This window comes from Lipotes vexillifer, unplaced genomic scaffold (genome assembly GCF_000442215.2).
Source record: "Lipotes vexillifer unplaced genomic scaffold, Lipotes_vexillifer_v1.1 scaffold732, whole genome shotgun sequence".
In the NCBI taxonomy this organism is placed as follows: Eukaryota; Metazoa; Chordata; class Mammalia; order Artiodactyla; family Lipotidae; genus Lipotes; species Lipotes vexillifer.
In genome coordinates this window covers 356,026-374,826 of record NW_006792596.1, presented here as the reverse complement: position 1 = coordinate 374,826, position 18,801 = coordinate 356,026, and the positions used below count along the sequence as shown (strand labels likewise).

Genomic DNA, 18,801 nt, shown 5'->3' with positions numbered 1-18,801 from the left:
AGACTTTCTGTACATTTCTTGTTACTTTTACAATTTATAAAACTGCAGTGGTTGGAATCCATTTTCTGTCCTGTTACTGAGTCCAAGCTTGTACTGCTCACCTCACAATAAGCCAATAAATCGGGAAATGAGGTGTTGACGCAAGGAATACGATTTTATTTGGAAAACCAGCAGATGGAGAAGATGGTGGACTAAGGTCCCAAAGAACCATCTTGCCTGGGCTTGGATGCTAGTTTCTTTTATAGAACAAAGAGCGGGAGGAGAGGAGGTAAAGCTCAAAAGGGGATAAAGCTGTTGCAAATATTTCCTGATTCCAGCCAGTCTCTGGAGGGGGTGTGTTCATTTCTTCTTTCCTGCGGCCATTTACAGGTGGGCCTGGTGAGGATGTTTCCTGTGAACTTAAACAAAGGTATTTTAGCTTACACCTCAGGCTTGGGAGGCAGGGTTCCCAGATACGGGCCATTATGTATACTTTAAACTATAGGCAATGTCTCTTTAGTGATGCACTTGTAACAAAGGCAATAGAATACGAAAGTTAAAGTAAAAGGGATAGAGATCCCATATGGAGTCAGATTTGTTCTTCCCCATTATAGTCCTAGTGGTCTTCTCTTGCTTGCTGCTCTTCTTGGCTTATTTGTGAGCAAAAGAAGGACAAGGACTGTGGTTTAGGGTCAGTGGACCACTTAGTAAAAATAGGTCTTGATGCAGACATACAAGCGTGGTTAAGTCTTTAACACCTTCTCAACTCTAAGATACTTTTCAGTTGTTATGTGATTCTCCGGAGCTAGGTGTGTTTTTCTATCCCTTTATACATGCCATCTGTAATTCCTAAGGAGAGATTTTCCTCAAAGGTGAACTTCAGTGCTTTCTCTCAGAGGGTAGAAATGTTTTTTTCCTAAGTCCTTATATATGACGTAAATGTTGCAGGAAGGAAACAGTTCAGAGTGGTTACTTATGCAGAGAGAAATTGTGACTGGGCTAAAGTAATTATTTTTTTATTTCAGTTCCCATGGAGAAGACAAAAAGAAATTGTTGCTGCTAATATATTTTCTATAACACAAAGAATAATGTTTTCTAAAACAAAGAGGTACAAGATGAATTTCTTCAAATTACTCCCATACAGCCTTAATTTCTCAGCCTTAATTATATGCTTAAGAAATATATCAACCTGGACTTCCCTGGTGCCTCAGTGGTTAAGAATCCACCTGCCAATGCAAGGGACTCGGGTTCTATTCCTGGTCCGGGAAGATCCCACGTGCCGCAGAGCAACTAAGCCCGTGCGCCATAACTACTGAGACTGTGCTCTAGAGCCCATGTGCAACAACTACTGAAGCCTGCATGCCTAGAGCCTGTGCTCCACAAGAGAAGCCACTGCAATGAGAAACCCATGCACTGCAACGAAGAGTAGCCCCCGCCCACCACAACTAGAGAAATCCCACGCACAGCAGCAAAGACTCAACACAGCCAAAAATAAATAAATAAAATAAATAAATTTTTTAAAAAAGAAAAAGAAATATATTAACCCTTGTATCAGTTATAATGCTGCTCAACTACAGATAATAGAGAACACGTGACTCAAAGTGGCTTAAAGAATAGGACATTTATTATGCAACATAACAAGAACTCTAGAGCTAGGGCAGGTCTAGGGTTGGTTAATTCAGCTACTCAACAATGTATTTGAAGACTCGAGTTGCTCTCATATTTCTGCCCTGCTTTCTCCTCCATCTATTCTCAATAGGCTAATGCCACTTCTGGTCCCAGGATGGCTGTCACATTCATCACATGCAGTCATGACACTGGCTTTCAGGGAAGAACTATTGCTTTCTGTAAACCTTCTTTTAAGAGAAAGACCTTCTCCTGATTCCTTCAGCAGATGTCTCTCTCATATCAGTGGCCAGAGTTGCATCAGATAAGTAGGGCAAAGTACAAACACTTTAAGGGTCAGGTAGACCTAAATCAGTGTGTTGATATCAGCCAGGCAGATATGTATGGGCATATGTCTGAGTCAGTTACTGGTGAGGGGAATGGCACACCAGGATTAGACCAATCGTGACTGATTATCAGGGAAGGAAGCAGCTTCCTCTGAAGCACATGGATATCTGAACAAAATCAGGGTTATTAGCAAAGAAAATGTGTGTTAGGGGTGTGGCAGTTAGGCTGGGGGTTTAGATAAAGGAAATGGTTTTGGGCTAGGCAACCACCAGTGTCTGCTAAAACTCTCTGCCTTCGTTGGTTTGCATTCCTTTTAAATCTAATAAATATTATAATCCTGGGAACAGTTTCCTTTGCCTGGCATAGCCTAGATTCCTCCCCTAACTGGGAGTCAGTTTCCACTTTATTTCCAATGTTCAGGAAACATACAAATGTCTTTTTTTTTTTTTCTTAAGAGCAATGACAGCAGAGCAACCAAACAAATATAAAATGAAATTGTATTGCTTTCATGTCAAAATCTAACCATCTAGCAATTTACCTATTTACCCATCTATCTCAATTTGTTTTCTGCACAGGGTCTAAAAGAATCCTGTTTATAAATGTGTTATGAGAGTACCAAGTTATCTGCAATCCTGTGTAGGCTTTGAAGAATGATTCATTATTTTGGTTGATTGGAAATATACACAGGGGAGTGTGCCTTTGGGCTTCTTGATTTTCCAGCATCCTTGATAAGTTGTTGTTTCCACTCTTTACAGAGCTTTGGAGGTAGTGGATGGAGGCCATGTGGCTGGAGAGTGCCAAGAATTTACATTGCGCTGCGGGGAGTCCCGGTTCTTTCACACTGCCTGTGAGGTGCCTGGTCCTTTACCTACAGAGTCTGGAATGTTTAAAAAGGTAATGCTTCATTTCCAGTATTTGGCTCCCAGGACTAAACACTTCAGTGAATTAAAAAGTGAAAAATAACCCCTGTCTGATTGAAAAACACATACTTGAAAAGAACGTAGATGGTAAAAAGGTCATTATATATCAACGCACCAAGATAATAAATAAAGATCAAGGGATAAGTTTGAATCTTTGCTCTTTGCTGCCTTCAAATGTGCTACCTCGTTGTCCTGGGTGCCTTTTGCCTGCCTTTTTCCCTTTGTATACCTTTAACTCAAAGGTATACAAAATAAAATGACATCAATATTTGGAAATAGTGATTCATTCCCATAAAAGGCATTTTTACTGCTTCCTACTGTAAGGCATTTAGAGTTGTTACCATTCTATCGGTAGTTACATCTTAATATCTAGCTGTTTGCACAGAAAGTTCTCACTTAACTATATTGCCTTAAAAGAAAAGTTTTCCCCAAAGTGGGAGATAATGTGTATGCATGTTAACTGCATCCTTTCACCCATGAAAAGACATGGCTCCTGTCCTTGCCTGCAGGCAACAAAGCAGAATAAAGTCTTGAGTCACAGTGTGAGAGCTGGTTTAGCTGCCGGGCTTTGAAGGTTGTGTAATACATTTCTTGTTAAAACTTCTTATAAGATCACTGAGGGTTAGTAATGAAAGATATTTTGTCATGAAAGAAATCCCCCATCCAAAGGAATTTGCTTTAGTAATGCTATATATTAAAAGTGAAAAAATTACTTAGTGCAAGATGAAAAATTTTGGAGATTGGATGCACAACAATGTGAATGTATTTAGGACTACTGAGCTATATACTTAAAATGGTTAAGATGATAAATTGTATGTTATGTGTATTCTACCACAATTAAAAATGAAAATGAAAAAATATCCTTACTGGTGGAAAGCAGTAAGAAAAAAGGACATGGTGCGATTATAAACTCATATTTTATATTTTATTAGAAAATGACTAAAGTAGGTAGGGAAGTTCAACAGAAAATGCTTTCTAACTCAAAGTAGCATAATATCAATCAGAGTACCAGCAATATAAAATTAAATTTTATAAAATGTTGAAATTAAAAAATCAAATTTAAACTAAAAAATTAAATAACCTGGCTTCCTATAATTTATTCTCACTTTCAAATTGGTTTTGCATTTTGTTCTTCTTTCTGTATAAGAAATAGTTTATAACTGGAAACAAAACCTGATAAATCCAGTCACTGGCCCTGAGTTTCGAGTTGTTTTCTTCATTTTTTCTTTAATAACTTAAAATAAAAATAATTCTGCAAGTATCATGCCATTAACTATCCTATGATGTTTACTGAAGTCCAGGAAACAATTGGTGGCAGCATTCAAAGTTGCGGCAAAATGTGAATTCCCTGAGAAGGATGGCGGTGAAGGGTCTGCAGTGCCCCCTCCCTTGGTCTGCAGTTCAGCAATAGCCATGTCTTCTTCCTAGTGCTCTTATCCCATCTAGACATGCTCTCTCAACCCTTGCTTGCAGTCCCAGGCTGCAGTCAAGGAGCCCTGAGCACCAGGCAGCTCATGGGAGAGGCCCCAAGGCCAAGCCAGAGAGCTCAGTCCCATGAAGGCTGGAAGGGAGAAAGAGGCCAGTCGGTACACCTGGGGAAGGCAGAGGCTTGGGACCAGAAACGGATGAACTGGGAACCCAGTGTAGGAAGGGAGCCAGGGCAGATAGAAGCAGGGTAGGAACTGGACGAAAGGAGCAAGCAGAGGCAAAATGTCCTTCTGGCTACACTGTCTCCACGTGTTGCCTGAAATGGGGTCAGCCAGGCACCGCCTGTACTCTCTACCTGTACCACACTCCCCGGCTCAGAGATGGTCAAATGTCCACATCAGGAAGAACTGGCTCCCGGGTCCACTTCTGGATCTGCCTGTTTCTCCCTCTCCCGCTCCCCGCCTCCATCATCCCTCTTTCTTCCTCCTGCTTGCTCTGGGCTGTAGCTCTCTGGATCTTTCTCATCTGCATATTCTAGTAGGGCTGGGAGAAAGGAAGAGGCATGGAACAGACGTTCTCTTGCCTACTGATGTGTTCTCAACTTTATGTCTCTTGAGGTCATGGCTGAGGGGAGTAACCAGACCATTCTCAGAAGTGCAGGACAGCCCCACATCACCAGCCTGGCCAGTAGTACTGGGAAACAGAAGCTAACTCCATGTACTGTGAGTGCCAGCATGCCAGGGTGCCTCCCATACCTTCCAAAGGACTCTTCTCTTAATCCACTCTCTGCAGCAAGCCTCGTCATTTCCTGCAGGATTCAGCAGATTTACTAGGCAGTTGTATCAGGGCCACCCTTGGTGTCTTTCCCAGGCAGAAGGCCATCAGTTCTTCTTAAGATACCTGACTTGATCTAGCCCTCTAAGTTATAACTATTTACTCAGATGAATGTTTAAATTTTTTATTTTCATTGAAGTGAAGCCATATGCCTTCCCCCAAACAACCAAGATTTATTCATTCTCTATATTTGTTCCATACACTCTGTGTTACTGTGTTTGTTTACTTATTTAACATGCTGTTAACATTCCTTAGGCATTCTTTAGAGCTGACAATACTGTACTGAATCCTTCAATTAAAAGAAGACATTGTTCTTCCAGCTTGTATAAACGGAAATAGGGATTTATAATTATAAAGCTGGCATTGCCTCTCAAATGCGTGTATATGTCAACTAGGAAAAAAAGCGCAACTACAAATCAAAGGAGAATATTACTAGAATTTAAATCTTAGATGAGAAACATCATCAGGGATTATATTTATTTATACCAAACAATTTTTCCTTTAAACGGCTGCATAAAACCTTTAGTCAGCTTTAGAGTAGAAGATATATTTATGTAAATATTTATATTTGTTACAAATATTTATATTTGTAACAGACTTTTAATATGAGAGAAAAGCATAAGGAAGTGGTATCACATATATCATATGTGATAATTATATTGAATAATTCTTTCTTTGCATGTAAGAAAGGATTAACATTGTAGATTAATATGTTTTGCTGTATTATATACTTACTATATTTACTACTTAATTCATTTTTTAAGTGAAAATGTCTTAATTCCACTACATAGAGATATTTCCAGACCATGAAGTAACACCCTTTATTAAATAAAGCATTTCTTTAAAAAAAATTGAATAAGAATACTGAGCAAAGTACTGTGAATTAAAATTAGCATCTTCAAAGAGAGTAATTACCTTAATGAGAATTTCAGTGATTTCTAGTATGAAAATCTTTTAATTTCCCTTCAATTCTAATCACTTATTTTGATCTAGAAAATTGTATCTGACAATAGTGATAAGTAAAATTGTCACATTTTCAATCCTTCTGGAGCCAAGTTCAAACAAGTAAAAAGGAATAAGTGGGCACAGCAATTGTTTGATTAATTCAAGCAAAAGAAAAGAATTATTTTGCTTTAACCGTTGGGATTTTTTCATTCTTGACTTGGATAAAGCCTCTATTTCCCATTGCCTGTAAGTGTTTGCATGTGCATGTGTATAAGTGTGTGTATGTGTACTTTTTAAAAGAAAAAATAAGCCCCACACCCCCAAACCAAAGTTGCTATAATCTATAGAGGAGAAAGAATTTTGCCAAATCAGTGCTGCTTCTTCAGAACTCACGTGTACAGATTTTGATTCTTGTTAATGCTTCTCTGCCTCATCATTCAGGAGATATCTGTGAAGCTCTCATCCCACTCTTGAGACTGGGATGCTCCCAAATCATCCAAGACAGGTATCTGCTTTAGTCTCAAGTATCTCAGAGATGGTTCCACCACAGTTGCTTTTGACAGCTTTTTCATTGCCCAATTAACCTTGTAATTGTCAAGGTGGAGTGTTGTCCAGCTTCCAGCCTGGTTATTCTAGTTTAGTCAATAAGGATAACAATTCAATTCAACAAGCATTTGTCGAGGTAGCAGAGAGGACAAAACGTTTCCTAACACATTCATTTCCATGTTTCTCAGGTGGTGGAACACTCTGAGAGGTGACATCCCGTTTCTCTTCCCAACCCTATCACTTCTGCTTTCTCTCTCTCTAGCTGCTCCACATGGGCCCACTGATTTTCCTCTGGATGCCCAATCCCCAGGCTTACCTCATTTCTTCGGTTGGACTAAGGTTCAAAATATGAAGTACTTAAGAGGGTTCAGACTTATCCACCTGCCCTGCCCCATCCCATGCAGCCCAGTGTTGGGTTGGCCTAGGACACAGTACATGAACATTGGTTGCTGGGCTCCTACATTTTGTCTCAGATCACCCATGTTGCTGATTTCAGCAAGGGCTCTTCTGAAATTATCCTGCAAGTAGTAAGACCTTCGAAATCCAAGTTCCGACCCCCAAGCCCTAATCCTGAGACGGAGGCATTTAATTACTAAGGTTAACCCTTACCAATAGTGACTTCCTTGAAGGACTTAAGAGTATAATCCATCTGTTCCAACTCTGCATTCCACACTCCTATTGGCACTTTGTCTTACACTTGCATGTGTCATCTGGTGTGTGATTAGGGACTGCTGGCCCCTTAGACCTACCTTGTCCCAAATCTCTGCTTTCATCGTCCTTCAGATCTTGAATCATTTTACCCACCCCACCCTGGGACCTGTCCTAGCCACACAGGTAGGCCTAGTTCCCAGTTTCAATCTCTCGTCCCTTTCCCTACTGGCTGCATGGCAGGAGTCTCTCTGTGCTCTATAAGTACTGATCTAAAAGGCTAAATATACTGTTAAGAAAAATAATTCAACATAGAGAGCAATGTGTACAGCATGTTACATTTTGTGTAAAAGGAGGATTAGAATAGATAGATAGATGATAGATAGATAGATATAGATATATCTTTGTAGATTCATTAAATTATGGAAGGATACATGAAAAGCTAGTAATTACTTGTGATAGAGGTGGGGGAAAAGAGTAGATAGGGGATGCAGGTGGGAGAGAGACTTTACTGTGCACCTTTTCATATTTTGAATTTTGAACTATTTGAAAGTATTGCCTATTCAAAATATTTTTGAAGATGGAGGAATGAATAGATACGATTTAAGTTATATTGTGATTAAAGTCACATTGAAATGGTTTAGGTATGCACGTGTGATTCTTTTATGATTCTCTGATTTGCTGTAAACTCTACCAGTCCTGACTGCATTGCCCGAGGACGTTACTATTGTTCCCAGATTTCTTATTGCACCATTCTACTGCCTTTGCCTATATGCTTTCCCATGCCTAGAAAGTCTTTCCACTTGTCTACCTGCAAAATTCTACTCATCCTTTAAGATCCTGCAGAAACAGCTCTTTCTTTGTGATCCCTGCCCTCAAAAACTTGTTTATTTACCTTGGATGTGTCATGAACTTGGCATTTACCATATTGATTTACAAGTCTCCTTCCTTACCAGACTGGGAGGCCCTAAGGGTCAGACTGCATTTGTATGGCTGGAACATTATAAATTTTGCATGAATGAAATGCTGTCTATTTGCAGTAAAAAGTAGTAGAAAACAATGCTTTGCAAATGTGCAGCATTTCAGCTCCGTATGAGTTGAATTTTTATTTACGCTCTAGAAGGTAGAGAAGGAAAGCTCACCAAATGCACATACACATAAGTAAGCCATGTGTGGGCAGCAGAAAGAGAATGTGGCTGTTTCCGGAGCATGACTCCACCCTCCTTCTCCAGCACTTGGGCTGTGGGGTCGTGAAGATCAAGGTAGAGCATAGTGGCCTAGGGAGCACTTTTCCACTGAAAAAGCCTGGTATATTGGATGCAGCAAGAGGTGCTTTTCCTACATAGGAAGTTTCACATGTTGGGCATTCTATGGGCTGGAGAATGTTGCTTTAATATCCCCAGAATGGCATTACAAAAGCAGGATATGGTATACCAGTTCTTTTTCTCATTAAAGCTAAATGTCTGGCCTTATAAGAAAAAGATTGATTGCCTGTGCATAGCTGGCTTTGGGAAAATCAAGCCTATGGATATAACTATCTGTGATATTGTACATTTGAAAGTACCATGGTCACAAGGAAGTAGCAGGAGATCAATGAGTGATTTGTTGTTGTTTTTGTTTGTTTGTTTTTTACGGTACACAGGCCTCTCACTGTTGTGGCCTCTCCCTTTGCGGATTCCAGGCTCCGGACGTGCAGGCTCAGCGGCCATGGCTCACGGGCCCAGCCGCTCCGTGGCATGTGGGATCTTCCCGGACCGGGACACGAACCTGTGTCCCCTGCATCGGCAGGCGGACTCTCAAGCACTGTGCCACCAGGGAAGCCCTGTTTTTTTTTTTTACACCCCAAGTACATGTGTTGTCTTCCTTTGAGGTAGTGACTGTGGGTGCTGTTTATTCACATACGTATAAATAAATATATAAGTATATATTAGCTCGTCCATTTCCCCATAACCCAAACTGGAAAGCTTTGTCTGTGGTAGGGTTTTGAGGTCTGTTTGTTTTTTTTTGTTTGTTTTGTTTTTGTATTTTTTTTTGCAATATGCGGGCCTCTCACTGCTGTGGCCTCTCCCGTTGCGGAGCACAGGCTCCGGACGCGCAGGCTCAGCGTCCATGGCCCACGGGCCCAGCCGCTCCGCGGCATGTGGGATCCTCCCGGACCGGGGCACGAACCCGTGTCCCCTGCATCGGCAGGCGGACTCTCAACCACTGCGCCACCAGGGAAGCCCCCTGTTTGTTTTTTAAGTGTGGTAATATATTTATTATTTTTCTTCTAAATATTATATTTGTTTGTTGAAAAAAATTTCCAAGAGTGTGAAACATACAAAATGAAGACTTAAATTCTCCCATTACACTTGAAGGTAACTAGTTTGGTGTGTATACTTTCAGAGTTTTTTGTTATGCATTTATTTAAACAGAGTTAGTGTATTTGTACTTTTCCAACCAAAAGATATCATACAATGCATACAATTCTCTAATTTGTTTCTTTTTACTAAGCAATCTTTGTGATCATCTTTCCAAGTCAGTATCTATAAATACGCCTCTTTTGAACTACAACATGATAGTATTCCATATGTATATTACGATGGCTGTACTATTCTATAGTTAACCAATCTTTATTTATGAACATTTAAGTTATTTCCACTTTTTTTCTTTTATAAACATTGCCCTCTCTCTGGATGTTTTTTTTGTCAGTATTTCTATGGGATAAATTCTCTAGAAATGGAATTACTGAATCAAAAGTACACTTATTTTTAGATGTTATAGATATTGTCAAATTGCCCATAAAAAGGTTTTATCAACCTAAGTTCCCAACCAAAGTGAATGAATGTGCCTATTTTCCTACCACTTCATAAATGTTGTATGTAATTGATTTTTTTTTTTTCATTTTGTCATTCTGTTGGTATCTCTTTGTTTAAAGCTATAGTTCTTCAATTAAGAATGAGGTTGGGGGCTTCCCTGGTGGCGCAGTGGTTGAGAGTCCACCTGCCGATGCAGGGGACGCGGGTTCATGCCCCGGTCTGGGAAGATCCCACATGCCGCGGAGCGGCTGGGCCCGTGAGCCATGGCCGCTGAGCCTGCACGTCCGGAGCCTGTGATCCGCAACGGGAGAGGCCACAACAGTGAGAGGCCCACATACTGCAAAAAAAAAAAAAAAAAAAAAAAAAGAATGAGGTTGGGGGACTTCCCTGGTGGCACAGTGGTTAAGAATCTGCCTGCCAATGCAAGGGACACGGGTTCGAGCCCTAGCCCGGGAGGATCCCACATACCGCGGAGCAACTAAGCCCATGCGCCACAACTACTGAGCCTGAGCTCTAGAGCCCACAAGCCACAACTACTGAGCCCACGTGCCACAACCACTGAAGCCTGTGTGCCTAGAGCCTGTGCTCCGCAACAGGAGAAGCCACCACGAGAAGCCTGCGCACCGCAACGAAGAGTAGCCCCTGCTCACCACGACTAAAGAATGCCTGCCCTCAGCGACGAAGACCCAACACAGCCAAAAATAAATAAATTTATTAAAAAAAAAAAAAAAAAAGAATGAGGTTGGGCTCTTTTTTTATGTTTACTGGCCATTTGTATTTCTTCAGTGAATTATCTTTTCGTGTATTTTGCTCATTTGTGTGTTGGGTTTATCTTGCTTAAGATATTGTGAAAAAGTGATAATCATTGGTATTCAAACTGGTTAAAAATTGTGTTTTTACAGGGGACATTTTAACCTTTTTGTATTCTTTTTCTTTTAAAAAGTTATTTTAAGTTATTTAAAATAACAGTGTTCGGTTATCCAGTTAAGGTTTAAATTTGTTGTGTGCTTGTAGGGGCGGGAGTTTTGTGTGGCCGGAACTGTTAGGTAGTGAAAACTCGAAATGCTTCTCTGCTCTTACTGGAGAGTGGGTATCAGAGGAGACGGTAGTGGGAATGGGACTTGTGAAATAATATTTTTTGGTCACTCATGCAATGGAACTAAATGACAGTCTCAGAAGAGTCACTGAAATGTTTTTCCGTCTCATTCACTTCAGTCCTGCTCCTGTATGTCTTTCAGTCCCTTTGTTCAAATGAATTTCTTTCACTTATTATAAAAAATATTTACAACAGTCTTAGACTCAAAGTATCAAGGGCTGAAAATATTTAAGTTAAAGTCCTTCAGGATTCTGTGTCTAGCTCTAGTCAAGACAGATCCATTTCCATCAGGAATCCCTGGCTGGTGATTATCCTGACCAGCATGCCTGTCTTGTTGTAAGGATCGTTAGTGATTGTAAAACCCAGGGCATATACAAAGCTCTCTATACGTAGTAATTATTGTTCTCTGACATCCTTAAATTTCAAACTGAATTCCTACCAGCTAATGGAGTACAGGAGAAAATTAAAGTTCTTGTGACGTCATCCCCAAAATAAAGAGGAGTCACTGGCCAGTGATGCTCATTTGTTTTCCTGAAGACATCGAGAGAGGATCACATCGTCATTTTGGCCAGAGAGAAGACAATTTGGGAGGGGGGGGAGGTGTCTTCTTTTGAATATTCTAATCATAGAATATTTATTTAGGTCAGGAATCCCTCATTGGGGATCCCTTCTTTAGTCAAGAACAAAGCCCTCGTCGAGTGGCTACACTCGACGCCATTTGGGCCAATTGGAACGAGATCTGGTTGTTTATGTAGCTCTGGACACTGCACTCCTGCAATACTTACTTCTGCTGAGGAAAATCTGAAGACTGGCCTAATCCAGAGCCTCAGTGCGGGGGTCGAACATGCCGTGGTTCTGGCTGTGGCAGGGGCAGCGGGTGTGCCGACAGTCGCAGCGGGAGGGCAGACTCTCGGAATAGGTGCCCCGACTCCCGGAATAGATATGAAAATTCCAGAAACAGGTACTGTAACCGGGATCTAGAGGTGAGTCCTGCTGAGGGAATCTTTCTGAATATTGATTTGTCCAATGTCACTTTAATAACAATTGAGTATGAGGTACATGATTGGGAATCAGTATGTGTTACTGTTTCACAGGGCTAATGCCATGGTAGTCTTATATATTTGAAAGTATCCTGGGCACTATTTATTAACATAGTCCCTTACTTTTTTTTCTGAATGTTAAACAATTTTTTTTTTTTTTTTTGCAGTTGGTTAGAGCTTAACTGGGGAAGTCAATGCCTGTGAAGGTAGCTCCTGCTGGGTACTGTTCTCTGAGACTTAGTCTCTACTTTAGGCTTTTGAGAACTTTGAATGCTGGGAGAGAACCTTGCTACCCTACATTCTCTCAAAAGCTACTTTCCTGTGAGCTGAGCTTATTTGCAGTTTACCAAGTTCTTAATTGAATCAGATATTAAATCACATAAAGGTGCTTTGAACAGTGGAATGATTTGTTTAAGATTCTGAATCAACAGCTCAGAATTGCTTTTTGTGTACCTAATTTGACAGGAGCTGTTGTCTTTTTTATATATATGTAAATTTATTTATTTATTTTTGGCTGTGTTGGGTATTCGTTGCTGTGCGCGGGCATTCTCTAGCTGCAGCGAGCGGGGGCTACTCTTCGTTGTGGTGCGCAGGCTTCTCATTGCGGTGGCTTCTCTTGTTGCGGAGCACAGGCTCTAGGCACACGGGCTTCAGTAGTTGTGGCACGTGGGCTCAGTAGTTGTGGCTCACTGGCTCTAGAGTGCAGGCTCAGTAGTTGTGGTGCTTGGGCTTAGTTGCTCTGTGGCATGTGGGATCTTCCCGGACCAGGGCTCGAACCCATGTCCCCTGCATTGGCAGGCGGATTCTTAACCACTGTGCCACCAGGGAAGTCCCAGGAGATGTTGTCTTAAGATTGAGTGGTGACTCAAGGTCTCAACACCAGTGGTCACTCATTATCCCCAGCCCCTGTTTGTTAAAGCCAGTATTTTGTTTTAGTAGTAGATCGTCTGTGCTGCTTTGTAACATGTGGGGTGGCCAGCACCACCAGCCTGAGCTTGCCTTTGATGCTTATTCATCCCCCTTTTCTCCACCTGTAATATTATACATCTGCTTTGTTTTGCACATGATAGCTTTGAAGCTCCTGGAATGGAATGTGTAGAATGTGTATGTCAGACTAGTTTTGTAATGTGCTTTAGAAAAAGCAAGCTGTATGTACTTCTGACCTACATTTTCCTCAGGGTACTGATTAGAATGTAACCCATAACTTAATGAAATGGGTAATAGATTTAAATATATATATGTGTTTGTATGTGTGTATATATATGTATATACATATATATTGATGTTTGTGTGTTACACGCATACACACACACACACACACACACACACACTTTTGAAGAACATCTAAATGCTGAAGTGACAATTGAAGGTGGAATTAAACATTTGAAGTTAGTACTTTGCAGACCACATTGGTCAGATGGACCCCTCTTAACTGTTTCTTGTATTCAAGTCTTCAGACTTGAATACAAGGGACTTAGTATTTTAATTATTCTATGTTTATTCCCATGATTATTGATTTTACTGTCTTCTTAGCAGAGCTTTGATTTCTCTCTGCCATTTTACGTAATGACTTTCTCTTTCGGAAGCTTTAGTCAAACACCATCTATAGAGAGGTCAAAAATTTAGTATTATAGATTTGTGTCCTCTGATAATTAGTGGTTCATTATCAGCTACCAGGGGGTATTTTTAATGACTTTCAACCAGCAATATGGAAAAAATGTCCAGAAAAACATGGGAAAACCCGAAAATTTGTGACTGGAAGACAACCAGATAACACTAACTTAAATGCTTAGAGCCTTTGGGTAACATGTGATTATGAGAGATCTCTGTGATTATGACAATTGCAACCCAAGTGAATCTCTCCAAGGCAACCTGGGTCATCTCAATGAACAGTGGACCATCTCACCTAATTCCCTGCTGACTTTGAATGTAGATCTTAGAAACTTGAACATGCTATTCACCAAAATGATCCAAAAAAGAACCCCAAATAATGTGGAACTTTTTTCTTATTTGATTTTGTTTTATTAGTATCTTAAAATGAACATCAACCAACTTAGAAGATGGGGCAAGTAGGGACTGATTTGGCACTGATGCTAAAATTCCTAATTTAAAGCATCTCCCTATTGATGATAACGTCATTCAAACCAGTGCAGAAGACTTTGCCCTTGAGTTTTCTCATAAGCTTTGCCCAAAATAACTAAAGAGAATATCAAGATACTTCTAAGAATTAAATTCTATGAGCTTAGCAATTAAGTGAAGTTCCATCATAATGTATATATTAATTCAAAATATTGAATTTTTTTCAGATATTTTCCAAAATGACAATATACATTGTAACAATGATAAATACCCTTTAAAAAAAAAACTCTTTGATTTTCTGTTTTAAAACTGTGATAATCCAAACTGGCTAAAGTAATCTGGTAAGTACCTGTGAATGCAAAAAATTATGCCTTATCAACATCTATTCATCTTAAAAACCCCAATTAAATATCATCTCATTTGTGGAGTTTCCCTGAATTCTCAGGTGGTATTGTCTGATATCTCTCATGTTCTCATGGAATTTTATAATATCCCAAGTGATTTCTCCATATTGTTATTCAGAAATTATATCTCTTCTCCACTAGACTTCTCTGGGGCAGGGTATTCGCATTCACATCTTATTCACACCTAATACTGTGCCTGCCATATAGAAGACACTCAATACACTAATTGCAATAACTGGAAAAGTGAATTATAAAGCACAGAATGTAGCCCAAAGACCAGAGCTCTGATTTCAACTTTTATACTTGTAAATTAGGAGATGAGAGTTGGATGAGACAGTGCTCTGTAGAACCCTAGGGATCCTCTGAGATGCCTTGGAGGCTGCAACAGGAAGAAAGGGATGGGTGGAAAGCTGGATGGGAGGGGAACTCAGGCTTGCAAGCTTCACTCCTTGTCTTCACTCAGAGATGTTTACTTATATCTGTTTTCTATATATGACTGAATCCCTGTACAACTTCTTTTGAATAAAATGCTTTACTGCTGATAAAATCATGAAAACAACTGGACTAGATTACATATAATGTTCTTCCACTTCTAGTGTCTGTAATTTTATGTAACATTTTTATTAATTCATCTTATCATATTGTCTTTTTTTTACAGATTTATTATTTTTAAATTTCATTGTATTTATTTTTGGCAGTGTTGGGTCTTAGTTGCAGCATGCGGTATCTTCGTTGAGGCATGAGGGATCTTTCGTTGGGGGTGCGCGGGCTCTTCATTGCGGAGCGCAGGCTTCTTTCCAGCTGTGGTGTGTAGGTTTTCTCTCTAGTTGTGGCACGTGGCTCCAGGGCGCGTGGGCTCTGTAGTTTGCAGAACGCGGGCTCTAGTTGAGGCGCGCGAGCTCAGCAGTTGTGGTGCGCAGGCTTAGTTGCCCCGCGGCATGTGGAATCTCAGTTCCCCAACCAGGTATCGAACCCCCGTCCCTTGCATTGCAAGTGGATTCTTTACCACTGGACCACTAGGGAAATCCCTGATATTGTCTTTTAAGAGAAACTTAATAATCACATTGCTCTCACTGACTTGTTACTTATACCCACACCACCCCCCATCATACAAGTCTTTTCTGTTCTATTTTGTGCTTAGCCAGCTTGTCTATTACACCTGGTAGTTACTCTTTAAATCTGAATGTTCTTTAGTTGTTTGTAAAATCATCCTTAAATTTAATTGTTTTGAAGTTCATTCCTATCTGTCTGAGCATTAGCAACCTTGAATATCTAGTTTCATCTATAAATCTGGTGAAGATATTCTTGATTAATTCCTTCTGGTCATTTATAAAGTCATTGAGTAGAATGGTATTCAGGTTGGAGTTATTGGGAGAGGGATGGTTGAGTAAATTGATATTCCGACCTTGCGACGGTGCTTGCTGATTTTGCAATGAGTTGTCTTCTCGACCCTCGTCTTGTTTAAAAATGATATTTGAGAGAGCAAATATTTTGAAGTTTGTGAGTAAATATTCATTGATGGTCATCTAAAATACTAAATAGAGCAACACATATTTTCACAGCATAGATAGTAATGATGGAATTAGTAGGTAGGTTATAGAAGAAAAGGAAAGAAGCAGGAGGTCAAAGTACACAGAATAAGGAAAGAGATTCAAATACCCATGTGCTCAGCGTTCATTCAAAGCTCATTAAACGTCCCTAGTGCGTCTGCAGTTTTAGTGGTAACATTCTGCGGATGGCTTATCCTTTGTTCCTTATGTTTGGTACATGTGCTATTTATTTATTCATTTCATGCTTGTTAATGAGGTACAAGCATAGGAGTTTCTTCTTTCAACGGAGGGGAATGAAAAGGGAATTGTTGGAAGTACACTGACTAATTCAGTCTCACAAATTACCAACAACTTACCCTAAAACAAGCCTAAAAGAAATGACAAACTAATTTTACTTAAGACAAAAAATAAGACCCAGTGTACCAGTTACATTTGATACTGTGTTGTTCTGTCTTACAATTAGGAAAGGCATCAGAATTGAGGCGATAGTTGAACACATGAGACGATAAATTAAGCAAAGTATTGATAGAATGTATTTGGTTAGAGAGAATGGTACAGAAAGGAAACTTAGGAAGTAGAATTTTTTTCAGGAATAAGTGTGGGGTGGGGTACAGTCTTTAAATACAGAGAAATTATTGTAAGGTCTTGAGGAAAGAAGCATTCGTAATGAATGCAGTATTTCAGAGGTAGTGGCATTGATATTCCTGGTGTGATGGAAGGGCAGTGTTGAGGGATATAAAAAGCTGTGAACAGAGGTGGGGACTGGGATCTCAGAAACTGCCCAAGAGGCTATTAAAACAGTATGGGCTTGGGGCTTCCCTGGTGGTGCAGTGGTTAAGAATCTGCCTGCCAATGCAGGGGACACGGGTTCGAGCCCTGGTCTGGGAAGATCCCACATGCCACAGAGCAACTAAGCCTGTGCACCACAACTACTGAGCCTGTGCTCTAGAGCCCGTGAGCCACAACTACTGAGCTCACATGCTACAACTACTGAAACCCAAGCACCTAGAGCCTGTGCTCTGCAACAAGAGAAGCCACTGCAATGAGAAGCCTGTGCACTGCAACAAAGAGTAGCCCCCACTCGCCGCAACTAGAGAAAGCCCGCGCGCAGCAACGAAGACCCAATGCAGCCAAAAAAAAAAAAAAACAGTATGGACTTGTATTAAGGTAGAGGCTGTTGAATGGGTGAAGTCAAGAGATCCAATGATGCATTACATGTAGGAGCAAAAGTGGATAGAATGAAAGATTTTTAATTTGGGAGGCTAGAAAAAATGGTGTTCCTGGTGACAAAGGAAATCCTTTAGAAAGGAAGACTGCTAGCAAGGAAAAATTGATTTGTTCCTTTTAGAAAATGTTGACTTTGAAGTAGGAACTTGAAAACCAGGTAGAAAGTTTTAGAATAAAAGAGAGAGCAGTATGGAGAAATAGATTTGTGCTATCATCAGAGCAAATGAGAAGTGGAAAATTTTCAGTTGTTTTACTTTTCTTTCTCTCTCTCTCTTTCATTTTTTTTTTGTTTGTTTTTGTTTTTTTTTGTGAATTGACGTTGAAACTCACTTGGCAGCAAAATCTGACCTGAACACTTATGAGGCAATTTATTATCTTTAATTATCCCATTTACAGTAAATTGTCATACATTTTTGTTACAGAAATATTAATGTGTTATTGTACGTATACATACTACCTTTCCAAAATCTGAAGATTCTTACTTTTTTTTTTTTTTTTTTTTGCTGTACGCGGGCCTCTCACTGCTATGGCGCCTCTCCCATTTGCGGAGCACAGGCTCCGGACGCGCAGGCTCAGCGGCCATGGCTCACGGGCCCAGCCGCTCCGCGGCATGTGGGATCCTCCCGAAACGGGGCACGAACCCGCGTCTCCTGCATCGGCAGGCGGACTCTCAAGCACTGCGCCACCAGGGAAGCCCAGATTCTTACTTTTAAAATACTTCCGACCCCAATGGGATTTGCATCAGGGATTGTAAGTTTGGAGAAAGAATGCCAGTGATGGGGTAAGACAGAATCATCCACAACTGGGAGTTGTCTGTAAGGTTGAATAAATGACAAGAGAATGAATGATTAAACTTAAAAAGAAAAACATTATAGTTCACACAAGTAGAAAGTAAAATTGAAAGAGGGAATTCAAGAAATAAGTAAGTTGAAGGGGATAATGGATTTGGCAAAAAGAAGGATATAGCTGAATTCATACAGTTCTTAAAGGTTATGGGAATAGTGGAAAATGGGCACTGGCAGCTGGAGAGAGAGCCTGAGGTTTATTTACAGGTTAAAGGAGAGCAAAGACTGGACAGGGAAGATTAAGGAAAGACTGTCAAAGGGGTAGCAGCACAGAGGGAAGGGCTGCTTGTTAAGATAGGACAAGGCAGTTATAGAAGCTGAAAAGAGGAAAAAGGAAAACGGACTGTAGTAAAAATGCTTCAGAATGAGGGCATCATTTGGGAGGTGCATATTGGTTGCAAGACAGACCTTGAGCTCAGGTGGTCCGTAGTTTTGGAGAAGAGAGACATCTTACTAAGAGGAGAGGAAGCTATCAGAATGTGAAGCTGACACAAGAAGGAATTCCTGCT

The 18,801-nt window shown here is 40.3% G+C and overlaps 1 protein-coding gene across 1 annotated transcript in view; it reads left to right on the top strand.

Moving 5' to 3' along the window:
• Positions 1-18,801, top strand: part of CRYBG1 (crystallin beta-gamma domain containing 1) — a 214,497-nt gene that overhangs the window by 89,277 nt on the left and 106,419 nt on the right. The window contains exon 2 of the mRNA XM_007465760.1: positions 2,688-2,826. Coding sequence (XP_007465822.1) covers positions 2,688-2,826 — 139 coding nt within the window. The remainder of the gene's footprint in view (positions 1-2,687; positions 2,827-18,801) is intronic.